At 41.2% G+C, this 12569-nt stretch overlaps 1 protein-coding gene across 8 annotated transcripts in view; it reads right to left on the bottom strand.

Moving 5' to 3' along the window:
• The window catches only part of MAP2K6 (mitogen-activated protein kinase kinase 6), a 118579-nt gene that overhangs the window by 32709 nt on the left and 73301 nt on the right, over positions 1 to 12569 (bottom strand). For 6 of the 8 annotated variants that reach the window (XM_047707134.1, XM_047707140.1, XM_047707142.1 and 3 more), the window contains exons 2-4: positions 10208 to 10274; positions 1236 to 1284; positions 319 to 432 (exon numbers count right to left, since the gene is read on the bottom strand). In XM_047707134.1, the coding sequence (XP_047563090.1) occupies positions 319 to 432; positions 1236 to 1284; positions 10208 to 10274 (230 nt within the window). The other 2 variants (XM_047707141.1, XM_047707139.1) reach the window with 2 other exon arrangements.

The raw sequence follows: 12569 nt of genomic DNA on the forward strand, positions 1-12569 counted from the left end.
GTGATAATCAAGGTAATTTATTTTGGAGCCAGTATTCCATGACATTAAAGAAGTACTGATAATTCTTTTAAGTGTGATGACATGGTGGTTCCATAAAAAGTTAAAAGGAGGGGGTTGGATTTATCAGTTAAAAAAACAAAACAAAAAAAAAGGGCCAGTAAATGCAACTCATACCAAGGAATGATTTTCCAGACATTTGGAGGGAAATATTGTTTCCATTGCGGATTGTTTTGCTTCTACGAAAAGAACTGATTTGCGGTTGAGATGGATGAACGTATATACCACAGACAGAAAGCGTTTGGGGACCGTCAACTCTACCTTCACCGCCATGATCTGCCCGCTGGGCACATGTCGCATCTTCTCCACCACCCCGTACGCACCCCGCCCCAGCTCCATTATGGGCTCCAGGTCATCTGCCTTCACCTCAAAGTTCTGCAAGAGAGAAAAGTAATAATACAAGAGTAAAGAAAAAATTTAAGGGGCGCCTGGGTGCCTCAGTGGGTTGGGCCGCTGCTTTCGGCTCGGGTCATGATCTCAGGGTCCTGGGATCGAGTCCCACATCGGGCTCTCTGCTCAGCGAGAAGCCTGCTTCCCTCTCTCTCTCTCTCTCTGCCTGCCTCTCCGTCTACTTGTGATCTCTCTCTGTCAAATAAATAAATAAAAAATCTTTAAAAAAAAAAAAAAGAAAAAATTTAAGGACATAGACTACCTTGTCTCCTCTCTGGCTTCCCCCAACATTCTAAAGGTTATTTCTGGTCCAGAAGCTTCTGATCTAGAAGCTTTATCCAAGGAGCCCCTGCCAGCAGGAAGCACCAGGAGATGTTCAGACTGGCGGAGTATGCCACCTGCTCATCACAGGCAATGCAGAAATCCAGCTCCAACTCGGCTCTAAACTCACTTTGCGTGATCTACACTGTGGCTCCTTAGCCCCTTCCTCACACATTTAATCCATTTGCTCACTGATGGCAACTAGATCTACCCTTGGACTTTAAGGAATGCACCCCAAAGCGAGTCATCTACTCCTCTCAAATACCTTCCATCAGGGTGACACTAGCCTGATTTCAATAAGGCATCCAAAACAGCCAGAGCACCACCCACCACTTCTGCTAAACTCAAACTTTGTGACCCATCCCTTGACGGCATGATATGGAAAATAAATTTTCCAATGGCCAGTCAGAAAGCATACCTAGGAACTGGTCAAGATATCAACTGGCAACGTGATATTTTTTTCTTACCTGATTTCCAATAGAAATGCAAGCTTTAGAGTCCAAGTCTCGAGGTGGCCTAAGAAAGAAAAGGGGGGAAGAGAAAAAACATGACGTATTTAGTCAACTATGCCTTCCCAAATCATATATGACTAAAGAGAGTTTTCCTTAGGGTTAAGTTGGAAGTTCATCAGTAAAAGTGTTAATAATGCAGGATTTGGAATAAAATATATTTGGGTTTAAATGACTTAATCTCCGGGGTGCCTGGGTGGCTCAGTTTGTTGAGTATCTGGCTCTTGATTTTGGCTCTGGTCACGATCTCGAGGTTGTAGGATCCAGCCCCAAGTTGGACTCTGTGTTCAGCGGGGAACCTGCTTAAGATTCTCTCCTTTTCCCTCAGTCTGTTCCTACCCAACTCCACCCTGTGCTTGCTTTCATTCTGTCTCTCTAAAATAAATAAATCTTCAAAAAAAAAAACAAAAAACAAAATGAATAAATGACTTAATCTCTTTGAGCTTCTTTTTCTTCTTTAACATGAGGATATTAGTATATCCTGAGATAGTCCAAGTAAAATGGGCTTAGCACAATGGCTGGCATGCAGGAAGTAACCAATAAATATGAGCCAGGTATAAAGAATTATGTAAATAATTATACTATTCTAGTAAGCCCCAAACTTTTTTTCTTTCATTGGCACCAATGTGCCCAATTATTCCACCACATTTTCCCATAATTATTAAAAAAAAACTAATAATTAGCATATGGTTATGTTAACTCACAAAATTCATAAACCATAATAATTCCAAATCTCTCTAGTCCCCATGTTCATAGACGGAAAAAGGCCCAGAGTGGTGATGGGACTTCCCAAGATCACAATTAACCCAGATCTCCTGGTTTTCAGGTCAGAATACTTCCTGCTATCAGACTAAGACAGTTGTGACATTTCTTCCATACACAGCACACACACTACCCGGAGGCCATCTCAGCAGCTGGAGGTTGGCTGATCTTGTGTCTCCATAGAGAAACCATACAGTCCCCTCGTGCATTTATTTCTACTACTTCAATACCACCTGGGTGGATACCAACCCACCCAAGAGAAAGATGTTTGGTCTGGCCATGCAACCAACCAAGAGCTTCAAGAAGCATTTTCTTGAAATAAAGGCACCAAAAGTATCACCACAAAAAAAAAAAAAAAAAAAAAAAAAAAAAAGGATCCCAGGAATGCCAGAATCAAAGGTGACCAAAGAGACCCAGGTCTCCCTAAGAGGACATTCCATGCAGAACTGTCTCTAGAAACATCCAAAGGAAAATAGAAGGAAGGCAAGAAGATAGGAGGGGAGAAAAGAATCCCAGCCCTTGGCAATTTCCCCAGGCCTACTGTGTTATAATTCTGCCCCTTCTGCTAAAACTAACTAAATAAAGCAATAAGGAAAAAATGGGCATATAAACACAAACATATATTTAAGGTTTTAATGGCAAGCCTTCCCATACCTCAAGATCCCTTTAAAAAGCACAGAATACCTAAAATAAAGTTTTTCTAGACTAACTTAAAACCAGGAACTGGCAGGGATAGATACAGAAGAAAATACACACACACACCCCAGTACACTCCAGTGATGTTTTTATATGTCTTGTGTGTATGAGTGAGAAGGGGATTTTTCTTCAGAAATACTTTCCAGAAGATTACATTTCTAAAAATCTGATTTCTCATTCTTAAAATTTCCAGAACGATTTTTCCTTCATCATTGATGATTTGTACTAACTGCAATGGAACTTTGAATGAAAGACAACTATTACTTGAAATGTGTGACTCTTATAAATAAAAAAAATCTCTTGCAGTTGTTCCATACTCTTCCTTTGAAAAAGGAGGAAGCAACAGGAAAGTCACTAGTTTTGGGGGGCTACCTCCATTTTCTTGCCATCCAAGGAGGGCATTGGGTTAAGACTGTTTCCAGGTCTGGTACTCCAGTACTCAGACATGGCTTTGCAAATTACAGCCTGTGGCCCAGCTAAGAATGACTGTTTTCAAGTTCAAAAAGTTGTAGGAAAATAAACTATGAGGACCATCCGACAGGGGCCACTGGGCTCCGGGTAAACCTGAAATATTTACCAGCTGGCCTTTGTAAAAAAAGTTTGCTGAACTCCAATGTTGTACTAACCTTGCAGTATATGCCTCTACCTAATAGGAGGGGGGTCATGCCATTTTCCAGAAAGAGAAAAATGGAACCCAGAAAAGCCCAGAATTTGCTAAAGCCATCCAGCTCAACAGAGCTAAAAATAAAACTCATGCCACTTGAATCTCAGTCTTGACCTAAAGTGAAAGGAATAGAGGCTGAACTGAGTGCAAAGCTTTACCTATATCTCATTTAATTCTTTAAACACACACACACACACTCTCTCTCTCTCTCATGGACCACTCCCATGGTCCAGATGAGAAACCATATGGCCCAGAGTTTAACTACCTTGCTCCCAAGTGGTAAGGCCATGATTCAGTCCAAGTCTGATTGAATCTAAGGAACCTACTCCCAACACCCAGGCCCCCTCAAATGAAAACGATCAACGCACCCAAGCCTGAGGCCCTTGGGCTCATCAGGTCTGCCAAAAGCATCAAATGATGGGGCCAAGGCTGACAGCTCATATTAGATTCGCAGACACTGTGTTCTGTCCAGGGCTGGACATATTAGTTTGCCTGGAACACTGGGTCTCTGCAGGAGGTTAAACTGTGGGTATAAGTTCTCTGTTGCTTATTCAATATTTTAGTCCTCTGGGGAAAGAAACAGGCTTATTATGAAATCCCTTCCCTGGAAGGTCAAAGGTACTCCAAAGGTCACCTAGTATTAGATTTTTGTTTTGTTTTGTTTTTGTTTGTTTGACTGTTTTTAAGAGAGAGAGAGAGAGGCCGCACAAGTGGGGAAAGGAGGCAGAGGGAGAGAGAAGCTGAAGCAGGCTCCTCACAGAGCAGACCCTGAGATCATGACCTAAGCCAGTGCCCCTAGTATTAGCTTTTTTTTTTCCATTTTATTTTATTTTATTTTATTTCTTTTCAGTGTTCCAGCATTCATTGTTTATGAACCACACCCAGTGCTCCATGCATACTATTTGCTTTTATATGAACGAGTTTTAGCTTATTATAATAATTATTTATTTGTAATTCTAAGTAATAAGTAATTAGTTTACTGGTTATTATGACAACCATTGTTCATCTATTTGATAATATTTATTAAGCACCTACTTGGGCCAGAGACTGTGCCAGACCCTTTGTATGAAGAATCTTCTTTAACTTACACAACTCTACCTTAACGGGAACAGTTCACAAAGAAAAAGACTAAATAACTTAAAGTCATTCAAAGACCTGGCAAAATTAGAACCCAGAGCCTCACAGTTATATCATCTCAACTGCTGAGGTGATGTCTTACTAACCACAGCCAGTAAACTAGCCTCTCGTTTTACCAGCCATAGACGGTTTGATCACACCCTCGACCCGTCTGATGCGTGGTTCAGAACATATCCCTGAAAGTCGGAGAGCCCTGACTTCGTATGCCAGTTCTTCCACTATATAATAGGCATCATGAATAATTATTAAGTGGATTCGTAATAATAACAGCAACAACACTTGGAGCAACCTTCCTGGAGAAGGTACAATGGGACAGGCACTGGGCCAGACACTTAATACAGATGATGACGCCTACTCTTCCCAGCAACCACATCATTATTTATTCCCATTTTTCAGAAGGGAAAACTACAACTTAGTAGGGTGAGGGAATTCACCTAAGGAATTCAACTAGTGAAGTTTAGATCCCAAATGCAAACCTAGGCATTGCAGCTGGAGCCTGAACTCTTACCCGTGAGGTGCTACTTGACTGCTCTGAGCACCTGACCTTGTACAGGTCCATTCTCTCATTTATCAAGTAAGAGTAACAGTAACTGCCTCCCGAGCTTCTTGGGAGGGTTAACTAGAATAATATTCACGAGCATGGAATCAGTTCAGAATTAGCTGCCGCCAATCAAGTATGGGGACAGCTCAGAAACCTGAGCCAAGACACACTGGCATCAGTTACTCAGAGAAAGAGCTCCAGCAGAGGGACCACACACAGAACCAGGAAGAATGGCGCTCTGTCCCAGGATATTTATTTTTGTGTCGTACAGCAGAAGAAGGCAGGGTATAAATGGTACGAGTCACCAAGCCAACCCCCAAAAATTGCCAAGAAAAACACAAAATGTGGAAGCTACTTCTTTAGGTCTACGAATATAAGCATCGGTATTAAAATACTACTACGGCTAATAAGGTTCCCCGTGAGCTAAAGTAGTCTGCTCTACAATGATAAAGTGATGCTCTTGGCTTTACACAGTGAAAAAGAAAATACAATTTAAAGTTTATTCTGCCACATGAAGGAAAGACAGCAGAGAAAATAGGTTTATCATTGTGTACGTTTTTACTCATTTGTTTATCTGAAGGTAGGATTTATGGTGGCTTTCATAAAATTCATAAAATACAGAAAATATAAATTAGAAGGAAATGAGGGCTAAAAATTTAAAAGGAAGGAATGTAAGACAAGTGGGAGGGGGACATGAGAATGTACCCCAAAATCAGGGCATTCGGGGGGGCCATCAGTTGAACATCCAACTCTGGATTTCGGCTCAGGTCTTGAGCTCAGGGACGTGAAATCGAGCCCGAAGCCCGGCTCTGCGCTCAACACGGAGTCTACTTAAGCTTCTCTCTCCTTCACTCTCTGCTCCCTCCAACCCGCACATGCACTCTCTAAATTAATACCTACATACATAAAATGTTTTAAAATATCAATAATATTGATAAACCTCCACCAAGACTGACACAGATTATAAGAGAAGGCACAGATTACCAGTCTCAGGAAAAAAAGGATATCACAACATGTCCTGTAGCCATTCGAAGAATAATCAGGAAATACTATAAACAACATTACTCTTATAAATTCAACAACTTAGAAGGAATGGACCAATTCCTTATAAACCAGAAACTACCCAAGCTTGAAAAAATAGGTTATCTGAATTAATTCTGTATTGTAAAAGTCCCAGAAAAAAATAAGAAATATATCGGCTCATTTTGTTTCACTGGAGAATTTTAGCAAACCTTTTTTAAAAGAATTAATACAGATTTTATGTGCCTACCAGAAAACAAAAACAAAAACAAAAACAAAAAAACAAAACAAAACAAAACAAAACAAAAAAAAAGAAGAAACTCTTACCAATTTATTTTATGAGGCCAATATTACCTTAATGTCAAACCCAGAAAATAACAGCATACACAAAAAAAAAAAAAGAAGAAGAAGAAAAAAGAACTCAAAACAACCCACTACAGACCAACATATCTCATGAACATAGACATAAAAATCCTCAACAAAACTTCAACAGATTGAATCCAACAATGTATTAAAAAAAATGTACCACAACCAAGTGGAATTTATTTGGGGTATGCAAAGTGAGTTTAATATTCAAAAATCAATCACAGTGTAATCCATATCAACAGTACAAAGAAGAAAAACCTACGATCCTGTCAAGTGATGCACAAAAAAGCACTTAACAAAATTTGACACGCATTAACAATAAAAACGCTCAGTACCCCACAACTAGAGAGGAACTTTTTCAAGCCTCAGTCTACAAAAACCTAACATCATGCTTAATGGTAGAAGATTGAACTCTTTCCCTCTAACAACAAAGTGAGGTTGCTTGCTCTCACCAATCTTATCTGACATGGAACTGGACATTCCTACCACTGAAATAAAGCAAAAAAAATAATGAAAATTTTTAAAAATGCAGTTTAAAATACAGGAATACAGAAAAAATACAGGAAGAAAGAAAACTGTCTCAATTTGCAGGTAGCACGATTGTCTACATAGAAAGCTCTATAAAGACTTTACAAACACACACACACACACACACACACACACACACACACACACAGAATCTACAAAAATGCCCCTAGAACCACTAACTGAATTCAGTATGGTCAGAGGATACAAGAACAATACAGAAAAATCTACTGCATTTCTATATACTGATCCTTAACAGGTAGAAACCAAAATTTAAAATAGAGTACCATTTACAGTTGCTCCCTACAAAATTAAATACTTAGGTATAAATTTTAACAAACCCTACTGTAGAAAGCCTATATGATAAAAACTATAAAATACTGATGAAAGACATCAAAGAAAATCTAGAAATCTACCAGGTTCATGGATTAGGAGACTCGGTGTAGTTAAGACATCAGTTCTCCCCAAATTGATCTAAGGTTACACATAATTCCTACCAAAACCTCAGCAAGTTCACTTGTAGACATAAACAAGCCGATTCTAAAACTAATATGGGAAGGGGAAAAGCCTAAATTAGCCAAAAATTATTTTGAAAAACAGAAACAAAGTATGAAGCAATGGGTTCTTAAAATTGTCACCAAAACCATGACCCATCAGAGGAAAAATTGCTAGATGGGATTTCATCAAAATAAAAGGATGAAGAGACAAATTATAGACTGGGAGAATATGTTTTTAAATCACATATCTGACAAACTCCTTGTGTCTAGAATATAGAAAGAGCTCTCAAAACTCAACATTAAAAAAAATAATCTAATTAGGAAGTAGGCAAAGATGTACACAGACATTTCACCATCAAAGATATATGGATGGAAAATAAACACCTAAAAATATTCATCAGCATCATGAGCCATTACACAAATAAGAATGAGAAATGTAATGATATAGTATTATATATCTATCAGAATGGCTAATGGGGCATCTGGGTGGCTCAATCAGTTAAGTGTCTGACTCTTAATTTCAGCTCAGCTTATGATCTCGGGGTTGTGAGATCAAGCCCTGCACTGGGCTCCAAGTCGGGTGTGGAGTCTGCTTAAGATTCTCCCACTCCCTCTTCTTCTGCCCCTCCCCCCAACTTGCACTTTCTCCCCCTCACACACAAATAAATAAGTAAGTTTTTTAAAAATAGGATGACTGAAAAGGAAAATAGTGTTAATATTGGCAGGGCTGCAGAGAAACTGGATCTTTCTCAAATTGCCAGTAAGAATGTAAAATGGTACAACCACTCTGGAAAATATCTTGGAAGTTATTTCAAAAGTGGATTTACTGAATAACCCAGCAATTGCACTACTGGACATATGTCCCAGGGAAATGAAGACTTAATTTCACTCAGGAACTTGCTTTCGTCAAAACAGCCCCAAACTGGAACTACCCATATCTCCTTCAAAGGCTAAAGGGGTTCCACAAACTGTGGTGTAGCCACATCATGGAATGGATTCAGCAATAACAAGGAAAGAAGTACTGATACATGCAACAGCTTGAATGAACTCAAGGAAACGATTCTGCATGGAAAAGCCAGAGTCTCCAATTGGAGGTGAATGGTTCGGTTGATGTAACAACCATGAGACAACAAGATGGAAATGGGGAACAGGGGAGTGGTTACCAGAGATTAGGGCTGGGGGTTAGAGGTGGGTATGACTGTAAGAGAATAACATCAGAGAATCTTGTGGTATTGATACTATTGAGTATCTTGATTATTGTAGTGGTTCCCTAAGGCTACACATGCAACAAAATTGCATATAGCTACACACACACGCACACACACGGGTACTTAGAAGAGTAATGGTTTGTACCAATGCCACTCTGTTTTGATATTGGGCTGTAGCTGTGTTAAGATGTGAACATGGAGAGGAGGACACAACCTAGGGGAAGGGTACATGAGACTTCCCTACACATTTCTTTGTCATCTCCCGTGAATCTACAATAATTTCAAGTTGAAAAGTTTTAAAAGTATATCACAGAGAGACCTATACAGATAGTACAGGGAAGTAATATGTTTGAGTCTAAACTCTTGAGAAACCAATCGAGAGGAGATGTTATGAATTACACAGGTCATAGGTCCAACAAAAACAAAACACAACAAAAAAAAACCATCAAAAACAGCAATCTCGAGAACAGGTATGGAAATAACCTCCTGCTACAGCCTCAGGAAAGGACCCCTCTAAGGTGAGCTTGGCCCTCGAGCTACAGAGCAGAACCCGGAGGAGTGTACTTTCGCTCTGTATTTAGAGGTTCTTGAGTGGGACGTTTGTTCATACCACTGCAGGGTATGGCTAACGGCCTCAACAAAGTCTTACAGTAGACGTGATCATCTTTACTAGCACATTCCATCACTAGAAGGTGCACTTTCTGATAGGACAGATTGTGTTTAAGGTCAGAAACCTTCAGAAAGGGAGGCACTTTCGTAGAGCTGACCAACGGCCTTGAAAACTCAAGCTTCCATGGGGATGGCCTTTCCCTATGCTTGTGCTGCCTCTGTAGAACTTCGTGTGGTGACTTTTTTTTCCTTGCAATTCCCATTCCTCCCAAGCAGATGCTTTGTAAGGTGGTCATACCCCCAACTGGACAGGAGGTACTCTCACCACCCCACAGAGAGTAAAAGAAATAAGAGGGAGGCTAAGGGAGACGGTATCCTGCTTCACCAGGACCTGAGCACACTTAGGGATTTGGGCCAAAGTCCTAAAAAAGGTTCCTTTACCTCATTTTGCTTTCTATTTATATGCGACAGAATTGAGGTGTTGGGATACTGAGTCCTTACCAAATACCAGCATTCCATCTCTACTCCAGTTTTATAGTAGTGTTACTCCCAGGGATTTGCTGATTTGCTCAAGTCTCTACAGAAAAGGCAAAAAATCCAGGTCCAGGGACCTCTCTGAACACCATAGGACCCCATCTGCCAAACACATTTGTGACACTCAATTTTCTGCCAACCAGTAATGTAAGAGGCCGAGTTCGAAGCTACTCATTCAATACAGATGGACTGACCTGATTATTTCAGATCTCAGAACAGCAAGCACATGGCTCCCCCCTCCAAAGGGCTCTTCTTTCTAACAGTGATTCCCATAGTCAAGGCATTGCTCATCAGTCCAAAAATGAACCCCCCTTCCCTGGAAATCTGTAAAGGGAAGTGTTTGGATTAAGACGACGATCTTGCCAACTTACGTGGAACTGGGCTGAGGTTGTTCAAATGCTTCTTTTGGAATTTTAAGGCCAGGGTTTCGCTTCCTGCCTATGGGGAGAGACACAAGGATAATGTCAAAATCACAGCGTAAGAGTGGGAACAGAGACACTGCAGCCAAAGCAAGAGGCTGGGAATGTGCAGCTCTCATCTCCTCATGCAGAAAACCACGTCCCACCCAGGAGGTCTGTGAGTGCCGAGCACCCAAGCACCAGGCAGAGCACACCTTCCCCAAATGCAGACCATGCTCATGGATAAGGTTCTCAGTCACTTAAGGATGAAAATACCAGTATCAGAACGCTAACTCTCTTTACCCAGAAGAGCTGCCCTTTCCTCCCAGCTGAGAGGTGGTCATTCCAACTTCTCTGTTCTTTCTTGTACATAAGAACAGAACCGGTAGATGGTGTCAGCTATAGATTTTTTTTCCCTTTTTAATGTCAGTCTGATATCATCACCCTTATCTCAGTATCTTACAATTCTCTCATTTGATCTGTAAACAACTGGTAGATTTAACTATGGAGGGAGAATAAACAATGCCTTCCCACTCTTCTGCCCGGACCGTATCTGTCAACGACTTGCCATAAGCAGAAACACCTAAAAGAGGGAGAGAGTAATATTTATTTACACTTTACCCTGTTTCAAAAAGGAATACGGTAACAGATGGGCTCGTGCAAGGAGGTGATCGCTTCTTCAGGGACCAGGTGGGAATGTAAGCCATGTGCTCATCCCTGGACTGAAACTACAGAGAGTTTGGCTCAAATAATTTTGTTGATGGATACAAAAGAACAGGCTGATGGGGCACCTGGGTGGCTCAGGTGGTTAAGCATCCAACTCTTGATTTCGGCTCAAGGTCGTGTGATCGGGCTCAGCGCTGGGCGAGGAATCTGCTTAAGCTTCTCTCTCTTCCTCTCCTCTTGTGCCTCCTCCTCTCTGAGGAACAGACTGAGACATGCCAGCTCAGAAATCTGAGTAGCCTCTTAGGGACCCAAGATATTCCTCACTTAAGGAGATCCTGGGTGTCTTCATGCTTGGCCGGGGAAACCAAAGCAGAGCTGGCTAAGAACACTGATGGTTCTAACTTTTCTCCCTCCCTTCTTCTCTGCATCACTGGGGTGCATTACAGCACTGACGCCAGCCCTGGGCAAGGCCCGGGAGAGAGATTCTCAACACGCAAAAAGACTTAAGACATCAAAGACATCTTCTCCTTGCGGGAAGATGACATCCAAAGATGTCAGTGATGGCTCGACATCACAGAGCTAGCAATGACCGGGTCAGAATCAGAATCCAGGTCTCTAACACCCAGTCCGGAGCTCATTCCCCTATTCTACAACGGAAGTAGTTCAAGGATGACCAGAGAGAATGCGGGAAGGGGAGCATGTGATGATGAGCTTTTAAAAACCCAGCTTACGTCCGGCACTTTACTCACCAAGTGACCTCCAGAGTCACTTTTCACCCAACCCTCGATATCCTCGACTATAAAAATGGGGAAATGATACTCATGCCTGCCTCACTGGGCTGGAGAGGAGAGCCATGAGCTATCACATATGGAAGAGCACAGACATGTCTTACGTAGCTGTTAATTATAATCACTTAGAGAACGAATCTGTACAGTCTCATTAAAAAAAAAAGTCACTTAAGAAATTCATGAGCATAACTGGTCAGATTATCTCAGTCCAAGGTAATATGTAATTGACTCTTTTTTTCTACCCCTTCAAAATCCAGAATCAAGATCAATTCTGCCAAGCTGTATAAAGCCACGGAAAAATATGCTTGGCAGTAGCCAACACAGAGAAAGCCTTTCAGGTCCATCTCCATTGTCATAGGACTTCTCAGAGGTCTCCTTTGGGCTCATCTATGTATTTTGTAAGATTCAAAACTCACTATTCACTTTCCTCCTCCTGGAGTTCAGATGGTCACTCAGAATATGTTACTAAGTTAGTCAGTTACACGATACATACTGCCTTGTCCAGACATATGGTGGATATAGAGAGAGCTGTGCTGCCTTACCCACAACAATGCTAAGGGCTGGGTCTGATGGTGAAAATCCCAATAGACGTGTGGCCCAATTCCAACAATTCCTCTCAATGGGCTTCAATCAAAGAGCTGGAGGATGCTATTTTAAACACCCTCATGAGGGATGCATGACAAATTCCGTTTGTCCAGATGACTACATCCCTGTTCCAACACAGGTGACCGGTAATTCCAGTAATCCCAGCAGACACAACCCTGCCATCCTCTCTGTTAAAACAAAATAAAGGTAAAATATATTTTGTCTCTGAAAAAGGCTCCCTCATTGTCACGTAAGCAAACCAAAAGCAAAAGTTACTCTGAAATTCCTACGCCTCT

The sequence above is a fragment of the Lutra lutra genome, chromosome 16 (genome assembly GCF_902655055.1).
Source record: "Lutra lutra chromosome 16, mLutLut1.2, whole genome shotgun sequence".
Taxonomy (NCBI): domain Eukaryota; kingdom Metazoa; phylum Chordata; class Mammalia; order Carnivora; family Mustelidae; genus Lutra; species Lutra lutra.